This window comes from Megalobrama amblycephala, linkage group LG5, assembly GCF_018812025.1.
Source record: "Megalobrama amblycephala isolate DHTTF-2021 linkage group LG5, ASM1881202v1, whole genome shotgun sequence".
Classification (NCBI taxonomy): domain Eukaryota; kingdom Metazoa; phylum Chordata; class Actinopteri; order Cypriniformes; family Xenocyprididae; genus Megalobrama; species Megalobrama amblycephala.
The window spans coordinates 6992017-7006952 of NC_063048.1; the positions used below are offsets into that span (position 1 = coordinate 6992017).

Genomic DNA, 14936 nt, shown 5'->3' on the forward strand with positions numbered 1-14936 from the left:
ACGAATGCTATTGCACCACCCTACACTTGTGCCAAAACATTTCAGCAAAAAAATGATCACAAAGACATTTCCCATGACAGAGAACTACTGAGCTCTCTGGGCCATGTGTAAGTTCAGTATGATTGTTAATTATATCAGTAGTAATTCATAGTGGCACAGATAGCACACAAATGGCCCAGTTTCTTGAGAATGACTCTCTTGTCTTCCAAAAGCATGATTTTGAGAGAATTTCCATTCTTCTGTTTGCAGTGCCCCGCAGCGGCCCCAGGAACCTGCGGGTGTATGATCCGACCACCAGCTCGCTGTCTGTGACCTGGGAGCACGCAGAAGGTCCTGTGCTGCAGTACCGCATTGGCTATGCACCCACCACTGGAGATCCCATCGAGGAATTTGTACGTGGTGTTGAATTTTATAGTAGTGATTATGAAGGACATAATCATGCAAAATGTCATGCAGCTGTATATGTTAACATCAGATATTTATAATCATGATTTTATGGGCTTGTGGACATTATTTGACTGATTGTATGTTAGAAAGATGATCTTTTCCTGATGTTTTTTACATAGACAAGTGTGCCTGGAAACAGAAACTCTGTCATCTTGCAAAACCTGCAGCCAGACACTCCTTACAACATCAATGTAGAGGCCATTTATCAAGATGGCCCTGGAGGACGTCTCTCTGGAGATGGAAGAACATGTAAGGATGGTTACACAATCACATATCACAGCTTTAGACAGACAGACAGAGATAGATAGATAGACAGACAGACAGACAGACAGACAGACAGTTAGACAGACAGACAGACAGACAGACAGACAGACAGATAGATAGATAGATAGACAGACAGACAGACAGACAGATAGATAGATAGATAGATAGATAGATAGATAGATAGATAGATAGATAGATAGATAGATAGACAGACAGGCAAACAGACAGACAGATAGATAGATAGATAGATAGATAGATAGATAGATAGATAGATAGATAGATAGATAGATAGATAGATAGATAGATAGATAGATAGATAGATAGATAGATAGACAGAAAGACAGACAGGCAAACAGACAAACAGACAGATAGATAGATAGATAGATAGATAGATAGATAGATAGATAGACAAAATGATAGACAGATAGATAGATAGATAGATAGATAGATAGTCAGACAGACAGATAGATAGATAGATAGATAGATAGATAGATAGATAGATAGACAGACAGACAGTTAGTTAGTTAGACAGACAGACAGACAGACAGATATAACAATAGATAGACAGATAAATTGACAGATATAGATATAGATATAGATAGATATAGACATAGATAGATAGATAGATAGATAGATAAATAGACAGATAGTTAGACAGACAGACAAATAGATAGATAGACAGACAGACAGACAGACGGATATATAGTCAGACAGACAGATAGATAGATAGATAGACAGACAGACAGACAGATATATAGTCAGTCAGACAGACAGACAGACAGATAGATAGATAGATAGATAGATAGATAGACAGACAGACAGACAGACAGACAGTTAGTTAGACAGACAGACAGACAGACAGATATAACAATAGATAGACAGATAAATTGACAGATATAGATATAGATAGATATAGACATAGATAGATAGATAGATAGATAGATAGACAGATAGTTAGACAGACAGACAAATAGATAGATAGACAGACAGACAGACAGACAGACGGATATATAGTCAGACAGACAGACAGACAGACAGATAGATAGATAGATAGACAGACAGACAGACGGATATATAGTCAGACAGACAGATAGATAGATAGATAGATAGATAGATAGATAGATAGACAGACAGACAGACAGATATATAGTCAGACAGACAGACAGATAGATAGATAGATAGATAGATTAATTGACAGATAGATAAATTGACAGATAGACAGACAGATAGATAGAGCGTTATAATGATAGACAGATAAATAGATAGACAGACACAATGATAGATAGATAGATAGATAGAATGACAGACAGATAGATAGTCAGACAGACAGACAGACAGATAGATAGATAGATAGATAGATAGATAGTCAGTTAGTCAGTCAGACAGACAGACAGACAGATATAACAATAGATAGACAGATAAATTGACAGATATAGATATAGATAGATATAGACATAGATAGATAGATAGATAGATAAATAGACAGATAGTTAGACAGATAGACAGACAGACAGATAGATAGATAGATAGATAGATAGATAGATAGATAGATAGACAGACAGACAGACAGACAGACAGACGGATATATAGTCAGACAGACAGATAGATAGATAGACAGACAGACGGATATATAGTCAGACAGATAGATAGATAGATAGATAGATAGATAGATAGATAGACAGATAAATTGACAGATAGACAGACAGATAGATAGAGCATTATAATGATAGACAGATAAATTGACAGATAGACAGACACAATGATAGATAGATAGATAGACAGGCAGACAGACAGACAGACAGAAAGATAGATAGATAGATAGATAGATAGATAGATAGATAGATAGATAGATAGATAGATAGATAGATAGATAGATAGATAGATAGATAGATAGATAGATAGATAGATAGACAAAATGATAGACAGACAGACAGACAGACAGACAGATAGATAGATAGATAGATAGATAGATAGATAGATAGATAGATAGATAGATAGACAGACAGACAGACGGATATATAGTCAGACAGACAGATAGATAGATAGACAGACAGACGGATATATAGTCAGACAGACAGATAGATAGATAGACAGACAGACGGATATATAGTCAGACAGACAGACAGATAGATAGATAGATAGATAGACAGACAGACAGATATATAGTCAGACAGACAGACAGATAGATAGATAGATAGATAGATAGATAGATAGATAGATAGATAGATAGATAGATAGATAGATAGACAGACAGACAGACAGATAAATTGACAGATAGACAGACAGATAGATAGAGCATTATAATGATAGACAGATAAATAGATAGACAGACACAATGATAGATAGATAGATAGATAGATAGATAGATAGATAGATAGATAGATAGTAAAATGCTGTTTCATATAAATACACACTGGAAAAATGTTTTGGCTCACATTTAATGTTTCTTTGGCATCTCTCCATCAGTGGGTCTCCTGGAGCCTCGTAACCTGCGTGTTTCAGATGAGTGGTACACTCGTTTCCGTGTGTCTTGGGATCCTGCGCCTGCGCGGGTCAATGGTTATAAGCTAGTCTATACACCAGTGGGTAAGAGATTTTTAGATTATTTTAGCATGCTGTCATTATCTAGACATCATGTTGTAGATCAAACTGTGACACAAGTTCTGTTTTGCGTGTTGTTCCAGGCACGGATAACACCATGGAAGTGTTTGTTGGAGACGTTACTACACACAACCTGCATAACCTCCAGCCTGGCACAACGTACGACTTGAAGGTTTACGCTCAGTATGACTCAGGCGTCAGTGGAGCTCTGGTCGGACAGGGAACCACCTGTACGTGCTTGTTCCTTCGACTGAGAACTTTAAGGACATGTTAGGAGATTGTTTTGAAATGTTTCTCTGTTTAAACTGTGGAATGCTGTTTACCGTTGCAGTGTATCTCAATGTGACTGACCTTACCACATACAACGTCGGCTATGACTCATTCTGCATCAGATGGACTCCTCATCGGGCGGCAACCTCTTACAGGCTCAGAGTCAATCCTTTCAATCGTAAGGGCAAATGCTGCGTGTTCACATTCCACCTATTCCACTGTTGTACAGTTTCAATAGTCCACTTTAGACATTCTACTAACTATAAGTACAACTACAACTCTCATTAGAGTATTAGTAGACTGTTGGGATTTGGTTAGTAGAATAAGTTGACATGTACTTGGAAAGTTTCTTACAGTCAGTAGAATGTCTGTTGGGAGCATTCAAATAAAGTGTTGAATGTCTTGTCTGAAGTGCACAATTGAAATAAATTGTTACCATTTGTATAACCTCACATTGCTCCTCTGTCACCATTAGCGTCTAACCGTGGAGCTCAGGAGGTCACTATCACTGCTGCTGAGAGAGATTACTGTTTTGACGGTTTGACTCCAGATGCACTGTACAATGCCACAGTCTACACGCAGACCCCCAACCAGGAGGGCCCAGGAGTCAGTGTCAAAGAGCGCACATGTAAGTCATGACGCCTTCAGAAGAATTCGGTCCCACGGCTCTGTTCTCAGTGCACTCATGGTGTCTGCTTTCTTCACTCCGTAGTGGTGAAGCCCACCGTAGCCCCAACACTGCCTCCGACTCCTCCGCCACCACCCACCATCCCTGACGCACTCGAGGGTAAATACATTGCAGAAAGATTACATTATGCTTTTTATCTTTTTTTATTTATTTTAATGCAAATAATCTCACGGGTTGAATTTGTTGTGTTTTATTCACTACTGTAGATAGAAATTAATTTTATTCAGCAAGGATGCTTTAAAGGTGCCCTCGAATGAAAAATTGAATTTATCTTGGCATAGTTGAATAACAAGAGTTCAGTACATGGAAATGACATACAGTGAGTCTCAAACTCCATTGTTTCCTCCTTCTTATATAAATCTCATTTGTTTAAAAGACCTCCGAAGAACAGGCGAATCTCAACATAACACCGACTGTTACGTAACAGTCGGGGTGTACGATATGATATCATGATATTTTTAGTGATATTTGTAAATTGTCTTTCTAAATGTTTCGTTAGCATGTTGCTAATGTACTGTTAAATGTGGTTAAAGTTACCATCGTTTCTTACTGTATTCACGGAGACAAGAGCCGTCGCTATTTTCATTTTTAAACACTTGCAGTCTGTATAATGCATAACACAGCTTCATTCTTTATAAATCTCTCCAACAGTGTAGCATTAGCCGTTAGCCACGGAGCACAGCCTCAAATTCATTCAGAATCAAATGTAAACAATATAACAGTATACAATACTCACATCTGACGCATACATGCCGCATGCATGGCGAACACTTTGTAAAGATCCATTTGAGGGTTATATTAGCTGTGTAAACTTTGTTTATGCACTGTTCAAGGCAAGCGCGAGCTCCGTGGGCGTGGAGCACGAGAATTAAAGGGCCAGTAGCCCTGAATCGGCTCATTTATAATGATGCCCCAAAATAGGCAGTTAAAAAAATTAATTAAAAAAAAATCTATGGGGTATTTTGAGCTGAAACTTCACAGACACATTCAGGGGACACCTTATACTTATATTACATCTTTTTTTAAAAAGTTCTAGGGCACCTTTAAATTGATCTAAAGTGATGGTAAGGTAAAGACATTTATACGATTTTATAAGATTTATTAGATTTTATATTTAAAATAAACGCTGTTCTTTTGAACCTTCTATTTTCCAAATAATCCTAAAACAGTATCATGGTTTCCACAAAAATCTGAAGCAGCACAACTGTTTTCAACATTGATAATAATAAGAAATGTTTCTTGAGCAGCAAATCAGCATATTAGAATGATTTCTGAAGGATCATGTGACACTGAAGACTGGAGTAATAATGTTGAAAATTCAACTTTGATCACAGGAATTAAATATAACTAAATAAATTACAATAGAAAAGAGTTATTTTAAATTGTAAAAATATTTCACAATATTGCTGTTTTACTTTATTTTTAAATAAAATAAATGCAACCCGTGCTGGCAAAATGAGTCGCAATAAGCAAATTTTCAAAAATGAATTTGTTATTGTTGGAATCCGAACAAAAAATGACTGAGCTACACCTGTTTGAAGTCGATAGAGTCAGCAAAGTCAATTTTGACAAAAATTAAGTTAAAATTTTCTGAAGGTTCCAAAACAAAATCACCTTGCAATCATACCATAAAATCTCCTGTAATACCACCAAATTTGGCACAAACCAAGTCAAAACCCATATCATTAGGGGAAAAAAATATATATATATTCAACGTGTTTTTCCATGATTCCACCATTGTTTGATTAACATCAATGAAACAGATAGCCTAGAGCGGGGCACAACCTAACACTTTTTGACTTTCTCAGTTTGTGTAAATCTATATAGGGTTCAGGGAATGTCTTTTGTTCCACATTAATTGCACACATGTCTGGTACAAATATGTGGCTTTGTTTCATTAATACAGTGTATACTTTTTTCTTTATTTCCCCCGAAAGAAGTGAAGTGTGACAACATGCCCCATAGGTTTGGCACACTGTAACATGTGATGGGGCACGTTGTAACATGACCATATAACAACTAAAACTGCTATCTGATTTAATTAAATAAATATACATGACAAACTAAAATATTTTGTCAATAAATTTGTTTTCATATAAAATAATGCAATTTTTTTGAAATTCTAATTTAAATAATTTTGTGGTTTGACAGTGAACACTGAAAACAAGATAAATACTGTAGACGAGCCAGTACAAATGCTGTAAATTTCTAGAAATAATATTTTCTCAATGTTCAGGTTCTTCCTCTCAGTCTTTATTCATCTTTTTTCCATGGTTAATAAAAGTTAATAAAAGTTGATTATGCCAGTTATATCGTAACTGTATAGAATAGTATAGTTCTAGCGGGGCACATTGTAATGCAGCGTTACAACGAACCCTATCTGCGCAACTGGAATTTAAACCATTAGTGTCTTCGGATTGTTAGTGAAGCATTCAAGAACTACCCAAACTGCTAAACAACAGATTGGAGATTAAAATAATATCAGTTTTGTCTAATTTTAAATAAACACAAAAAAATATATATGAAAAATTAGCTTAAGTAAGAAATTTACTTTTGCTATTGTTAAATAAATGTTCAGTGATATCTTCCAAATATTTCTGAATTTTGGCGCAATTTTTTCTCTATATATTGTCGACATGGCAACTAGTACGTTTGCTAAGTTTCTTCATGCTAGCGTGTGTGGAAGTATGTGAACCATGTGTGTTACTAACCCCGCGTTAGTTTGTGCCCCGCGCATCCCTATACATTAAGACCTACTGTACCACACAGATCTAATATAATGTTACACATCAGATGTTTTTACCTCAACAGTTAACCAAACGTTCACTTAAGACATAACAGATAATGTTTGTGTGAATACTCGCCAAGACAGATTTTTTGAAATACTGTAATTCAGTTCATATGTAAACCATGATCGCACGCTGTCTGAGGCGTATTTGTGCGCACGCTTCAGTTCTGTCAGTCAGCGTGAGTAAGATCGTTTTGTTTACATCAGCATGAGTTTGAAAATCACATTTCATTGGTTCAGACTCATACCATTGAGAATTCGCTATGAACATTCACAAAGGTGGAATGCTGAGCTTTAAAACAGTACCAAACTTGTGCTGAGAGGAAGCGAGAAGTGAGAGGAGAAAAAGGGAATTTTTCATGGTCAAAGGAAAAGTACTCCTCTCAGAAAACATACAAATAAAGATACTTTTAGATGTTTAATTGCTATTTGGAGCATTGAGATCGCTATAGGCAAGGGCTTAATGAACTCATTTTTGTGATTTTTTTTTTTTTTTTTTTTTTTTTTTTCCAATTCTGTTTCATGATACTTAAAAGCTCTGAAATTGGGCCTTTGCCCAACTACTGTACTGACATGTTCTTCAGAAGCACCTTTCTGGCCAGTTTACATTCATTGCTTCCATGCTTTGCATCTTCCAAGCAGTATAATCCTCTGAAACTAAAACTGCTGTAAACAGTCTCAATGGAGCTGAATGGAATTTTAAGTCCAGTAAACAAATACTTAAAATAACTCACAGTGTTTATGCAGTGACTGAAAGTTCAGTTATGGAAACACAACTAGAATACTAATAATTTTATATATATATATATATATATATATATATATATATATATATATATATATAAAAGAATTAAATAATAAAAACTTTGATATTCCAATAGGTAGGTAGATAGATAGATAGATAGATAGATAGATAGATAGATAGATAGATAGATAGATAGATAGATTCAACAGGAATGATATGGTTTATTATTATACGTCATTACACTTTGTTTTGTAATTCCAGTGTGCAAAGGTGCCAAAGCTGACCTGGTGTTCCTGATCGATGGCTCATGGAGCATTGGAGACGAAAGCTTCGCTAAAGTCCGTCAGTTTGTCTTCAGCATGATTGGAGCGTTCGATGTCATCAGCCATGTGGGCATGCAGGTAACTGACCTGTCTGAAGTCATGTGCCTGTGTGCATGTGCACGACTGTGATTCATTTGGTGTTTTCTCTCATTCTGTGAAAACAGGTGTCTTTTGTGCAGTACAGCGATGATGCTAAAACAGAGTTCAAACTGAACACCTACCACGACAAGGGAATGGTTCTGTCCGCCCTTCAGATGGTCAATTACAGAGGAGGAAACACCAAAACAGGTTTGTGATACTTTGAGCACATTTACATACATAACCAATACGCTGATAACTCCCAAAAATCAGCTTATTGAATTAACCAGTTGTCTCTTTTTACATGCAAACCAATAACCCAGCAATGTGAGTAAACCATGTTTATAAGACTTTATTAATAAAGTGGGTTGGGAAACTATATGTTTGGATAACGTCTTCCTCTGACATTCCAAATAAATGGACACGAGTGGAGAAAATTCTCTCCCGTCTTTTCTCTGTGTTTCCTCCTCCTGGCAGCATGTCAAGTGCAAAATGGGTTAAGACATGCTTTTTTGGGCAGTAAGTAATGCAGCAAATAACAGAAAACTGACTAGCGTGAACCTTATAAATCACATTGCATGGTTTATTTAAATACTCTCCTGTAATAAATTTTGCGTCTGAAAGGGAAACTCCTACAAATGGATATGCAATTAGGTCAGGTGCAAAAATAACCATGTTCATGCTAATTTTTCACTGCGTATCTTTAGTAAATCCAGAAAGTATTTTAACACCAAAAGAGGGTTTGTGCTGTCCATGCTGTTAGTAAATAGTAAAGCTTTAATTGTTTGAATTCTCTGAAATACTTAATTTCTTGCACTGTGTGTGTTAGGTTCTGCGCTGAAGCATGTTGGAGATAAGGTGTTCACCTCAGACAGCGGTATGAGGAGAAACGTTCCCAAGGTTCTGGTTGTGGTAACCGATGGGCGTTCTCAAGATGATGTGAAGAAAAGTGCCACTAAACTACAGCATGCAGGTAAAACTGAGATCAAATATCAATTTGGGTTGAAAAGTATCATGAGTGAATTGCAAAAAGACCCGAAAGGTAAATTCATTTTAAAAATTGTTTGGTATGAAGGAAATGAAGCCTTTTTTGACTTGGCTATTCTGATTACATTCTGTAAATTACTGTAATATAATCAACCTGTAAAGACAAACCTGCTTGACTCTTGCACTGTCAATACAATATCTTACGATGTACCTCTTGATGGAAATAAATGTTGTGATGTGAAGAGGTGCATCAATTTTTGGTCAAGATCTTGTATTGCCAATGCAAGAGGTGAGTACTCTGTAAAGTCTACTCCAGCACATCCCAAAGACTTTCAATGAATTTAAGGTCTGGACTCAGAGGTGCCAATTCATGTGTGAAAATGACTCCCTCCCAACCATTCTTACACAATTTGAGCCTGATTAATCTTTACTTTGTCACCCTGGAATATGGCCATGATGTGTCTTCCTACAGGTTGTTTAAGAAATGAAAAGCTCCATACTCCATCAATTAGGGTTAGAAGAACTGCTGCCAAACATATAACATGATAGAAACATAATAATCACTGCAATAATGATCCAATCATAGACTGGATCTGCTTATTTAAATCCAAACATCGACTTTTTTTTTTTTTTTTTTTTTGCCCAGGCAGTGTATAATTGCTTATTTTTTGGTAAAATACAAGCCAGACAAGTTCTTGACAGGTTTTGACGGGCGATGTGTCTCAAATTTCATGCTCCCTAAAGCCTCAGTGTTGTCTTTCCCAAAGGCTACAGTGTGTTTGTGGTGGGAGTCGCAGACGTAGACACTGCTGAACTGAGGAACATTGGAAGCAAGCCAAGCGAGAGACACGTCTTTATCGTTGATGACTTTGATGCATTCGCTAAGATCCAAGACAACCTCATTACGTTCATCTGTGAAACGGCAACATCCAGTAGGAAGTCATTCTTTTAGTCTGCATTGCTCACTTTAACTCTTAACATGAAAGACGAGTGAAATAATTTCCTGAATTCTTTTTTTATACAGCGTGTCCTTTGATTTACCTCGATGGATTCACATCACCAGGTCAGAACTTGAATTTCGAGCCCATATTTTCTATGAATTCCTATCATCATAGTCTTATTTTCCTCTATCATCACACACCGTTATGCATCTCTTGATTGATGTTTTGATGAAAATGTACAGGTTTCAGGATGCTGGAGGCTTTTAACATCACTGACAAGACGTTTGCTGGCATGAACGGCGTCTCCATGGAACCAGGCTCCTTCAACAGTTACATTGCATACAGACTCCATAAGGATGCATTCATTTCCCAGCCCACAAAGTAGGTTGGAGTGCAGTGCATGTGTTTTGAGTGTTCTCTGAACTGCTCTCCTACAAACTGTAATGGTAGTTAAGCAATCTCAATTATTTTAACCATGTTCAGAGGGACTGCAGTCTATGGTCCTTTGCGGCTTTTTTGTTTTCTCCAAGAAGCATTTCTCTTTATTTGTTGTTGCAGCTTGTGAGAATGAAGTGTCAGATATTACAGAAATTTCCAGTGTGAAAACATTCTCATGATTGACCTTCTCAAACAGGGGAAGACTAAATTCATCCTCTGCTACTTTTGAGGAGAAAATCATATTTTAAAGAGTTTTATTTGGCTTGACTGAGTGCAAAAGACAAGTTCAAGCGGAGGGCACTGCCAACCCGTTGCTTTTGTGGTAGACATTTGTCTGGCAAAGTTATGCCATTTTCTATTTATAGTTGTTACAATAGAGTATATTGAACTTTTATTATTATTAATATTATTATTAAAATGTCTTATTAAAGATCTGTATTCTGTACATTTTAGTGGACACCAGCAACAGAGACTAGGGTTTATTATCGTTAACTAAAACTACAATTGTTTGTATTAATTGAAATAAAGCTGAACATTAAAACTACTTACTGGAAATAACTAAAAACTACAACTGAAAAGAAATTACATTTTTTAAAAACTAATAAAAATGACAAAACCACATAACAAAATTACTAAAAATGAAACTAAATTAAAACGAAAACTGAAAATATAAAAAATATTAATGAAAAACTATAATAGTACATAATACTAAAATTTAAGTCAAGTTAATTTATTTACTATTATTTATTTAATTAATTAATTACTTTTGACAGGGGCAATATGGTGTATAACTATACCTGTATTACTTATTACACTTTTTTTTGTAATTGCAATGTGCAAATTACTGCTCAACAATTGTGCAAATTTTTACTTAAGTACAAATTAATACACAAAAATCTAGAGTGACTGATGTTTCAGGAAATTCAGTTTTTAAGCTTTCAAATGTTATCTTGTATTAGCGTATCCATTAAAAATAAGCCAGGCTTTCTTTTTCTGATCGTTTCAATGGTTTCGTTCTCCAATATGCTATAGTAAGTGCCTATATGCTATCAGTTCAAGAAGTGTACCTCAAATTGTCCTCAGCCCACTGAAGATCTGGTCTGAAGGCCTCTGGCCAAGGCATGCTTGATTCATTTATCTATAATGATTTGTATTTTTGCATGGGCAAGCAGCTGTTCAAATGGAAACATTCTGAGCACCAGAAGAGGGAAAATACTTTCAGTATGTTGCGATTTCTCAAGGCTGCGAGTCTGTTTGTATTTTTCTCAGAGAACAGTACATGAATCTGTTGTGCCATTTTTTATTCATGTCTGGTTTCACTGCACAACAAATTAATCTGTATAAAGCCTTTCGTTTTTTTCTGTTCTCATCAGACACATGCAATATTCCCAACTTACCCTTACAGGGTGAATCCCAGGTCATATTTTGCATTATGACAGAATTTTATGAAAATTAAGGTTGATAAAAGTTTTTTTGCATTGATAAATGAGCTGTATTTTACTTTAAAGGGAAATCCATCCAGATGGTCTTCCTCCCTCCTACACGCTGATTCTCCTCTTCCGTCTCCTTCCCGACACCGGCAAGGATGCGTTTGATATATGGCAGATATCAGATAAGAACAACAACCCTGAGGTCGGGCTCACCATCGACCGTAAGCAGCATTTTTATCTTCCTCGTCTCATGTGTATGTTCATACGGTCGCCCTTGTGGTGTCTGCTAAAGCTTATTTAGAAACAGAGACCCTCTAAATGGGTTCCAGATTTTAGGGTTGCAGTGATTTATAGCAGTAATTGCTCAGAAATGCATAATCAAACAGTTTAGTGCATCAAGCTCAAATTAGCTTGGAAATTCTTTGTTTTGTTGTCGTCTTTGCGTCATATTTGCCTGGGCAGTCAGTGCAGAGCCATCTGTAAGTGTGTGTTTTGTTCTCAGCCTCCAGCAGAGTCATCTCATTCTACAATAAGGACTCCAGAGGTGAAATTCAGAAAGTCTCCTTTGATAACGACCTAGTGAAGAGAATTTTCCATGGCAGTTTCCACAAGGTAGAGTGATGTTACTTACGTTTGGTTTACTACTTTATTTAAATGGTTTTTACATTCTCAGCTTTCTTTAGTGTGTAATGTTGCTGTTTGAGTGTAAAAAAGGTCTGCAAAGTTCCAAAGCACAAAGTCCATCCAGCGGGAGTTATTCTCTATATCAGTGTCACTGTTTCTGAACTCCCTGAAACTCCTCCATTGTAGTCTTTGAGTTTTCTTACAGGAATGAACACATCACAATATTCCTCATTTAAATAATTCCAGCCCAAGGCATATGTAGAATAAAGGGGCAGAGCCTGCTTGAGTTAGTTAGTAGCGTGTTGAAACTCGCGGTTATAGTCAAGGGCGGGACATTTCCCAAACACGCTCAAAGCGCTTGACCGATCTCAACACACTGATCCAGCCTACCAATCAGAGCACACTGTGCTTTTCAGAAGGAGGGGCTTCATAGAGACAGGAACCAAACAGGGGTGTGTTTCCCAAAAGCATCGTTATTGAGCTCTATCGGTAATGACGGAACTTGGGAATTTTTTTCAGAGTGTCTATTTACACTAAGTGTAAATAACGTCCCTTGTTGGCAAACGCTATTTACACTAGCTCCGCCCACCAATGTCTGGTTGGGCCACTCAAGTTTTAAAAAAGACACCCAGAATTCAACGTCTTCAGTGGCGCAGCAGTAGCGAGTAAGGCTCACAGATGTGATTTTTAACGCGATTGACGCAGGTTTGAATCCGCCTTTTGCCGAGCTCGCATTTTGTTTTCAATAAAAATGAAAATAATGTTCTAAAAGTGCAAATAAACTGCGAACGAGTGTTTAATAATATTAAAAGTGTTTATTGGGTAGAGTTAGGGGAAGGTGTATAGGGATGGTTTTTATTCTCGCAGTCAGGCAGCATCCATTTAATAATTTGAATAAATATAATCATTTACACTCTATGATATTATTGCATCCTGTTAATGTACAAAAATACTGAGGTGCAAATAGTATCTGCCAATATAAAGTATAGATAGCATCTAATTACTATTTATTCTTATTGCAAAGAACTGATACTTTGGTGTTATTTTTACTTAGCGTAAATAGCCACTGCCTTTTCCTTCAGTTGAGACGCTTTGCTTGCTATGATACAGAATATCCGTAGAAGTTTGTTTCTTTATTGTTTCTATATAAAAATGTTGATACAATGTAAAGTTTTTGCTCTTTCTCTTATTTTAAATTATTTTGTTCTGTTGTTGTCATCTGTTGGCGTTGTACAAGCAAAATTTGGCGGTTGGTCACTGTTGAATTTGTCCCGCCCCTCCTCCGCTGTGATTGGACAGCTGGGTATAAAGTGACAGTGATGAGCACTGCATTTTACCCAAAGTTGAACATTCTTCAACTCTAGGCGACCAGTGCTTTGGTGGACACATGGCCTAAGCCAGAGTGACTTCTGAAGACCTGAACCGGTTCTTTTAGATGAGGTGGCAGATGCCCGTCTTTGAATTGTATCTTCTTTTTTTCTTGACCGGATGTCGTGAATTTAAATATATGCATATGCATATGAATCAAGAGATGGATTTGAACTTGCAGTCTCCTTTTTTAAATACTGCCAGATATAGCACATTAAGAAAGTGGTAGAATTTCTCTGGAAGAATATTAGTCCCTGCAAAGCAGTAAAGTTTGTTTGGTACAGAATAACGATTTTGGAAGAGACGGCTTGTGTTATAACTTTTGGCTGATAAATTCAGAACAAGTGTCCAACTGAAGACACGGTTTTACTTCTTGGAGCTCAATGAAAGATTTGTCACTGTTGAGTTTGCCTTTCGCTTTAAATTGTGATGTTTAACAGCCCATATGGTGCACACAAAGCCTTAGTCTATAGGTTTGTGCAAGAGCAGTTTCCAGTTTGTGGTTCATGAGAGCTGAAAATCATCAATCATTACTATTGAATATGTTGTAAAAGTGGACGTTAATGATGTTATTTTTATATAAAGGGTTTAGCTTTCTCAGAGGTTATTCTAGGCCCAGTGCACACGCTGAGTCTCTTTAAAGCTAAGCATGTCATCATTGTGTCATGTTTGTCCCAAGTGACTGCTGGCATAGTTTAATTGCTAATGTAAAAAACGTCTGACAACCAGGAGACTATAATTTATACTAGCTGGGATTTGGCAGTTTTGGTCTAGTAAGTGCATCTTGGCAAATCAGATTTCAAGATGTGCTAATTTTACATCCACACATGAAAGATTTTCCCAGTCTATGTGGGAAATTAGAAAGCACAGCTTGAGCAATCGGGGTGAATCTCGAGAATCCTGTAAAGACCACCGGAAAGTCAAAGAAAAGGAAGCCTATTTCC

The 14936-nt window shown here is 36.7% G+C and overlaps 1 protein-coding gene across 5 annotated transcripts in view; it reads left to right on the plus strand.

Annotated features, from left to right (window-relative positions):
• col12a1a (collagen, type XII, alpha 1a) overlaps window positions 1–14936 on the plus strand; it is a 99883-nt gene that overhangs the window by 60888 nt on the left and 24059 nt on the right. For all 5 annotated transcript variants that reach the window (XM_048190528.1, XM_048190529.1, XM_048190531.1 and 2 more), the window contains 15 exons: window positions 250–392; window positions 567–696; window positions 3178–3297; window positions 3396–3542; window positions 3644–3760; window positions 4058–4210; window positions 4295–4369; window positions 8065–8204; window positions 8291–8414; window positions 9034–9177; window positions 9959–10123; window positions 10216–10254; window positions 10375–10513; window positions 12079–12221; window positions 12503–12612. In XM_048190528.1, the coding sequence (XP_048046485.1) occupies window positions 250–392; window positions 567–696; window positions 3178–3297; window positions 3396–3542; window positions 3644–3760; window positions 4058–4210; window positions 4295–4369; window positions 8065–8204; window positions 8291–8414; window positions 9034–9177; window positions 9959–10123; window positions 10216–10254; window positions 10375–10513; window positions 12079–12221; window positions 12503–12612 (1889 nt within the window). The remainder of the gene's footprint in view (window positions 1–249; window positions 393–566; window positions 697–3177; window positions 3298–3395; window positions 3543–3643; window positions 3761–4057; window positions 4211–4294; window positions 4370–8064; window positions 8205–8290; window positions 8415–9033; window positions 9178–9958; window positions 10124–10215; window positions 10255–10374; window positions 10514–12078; window positions 12222–12502; window positions 12613–14936) is intronic.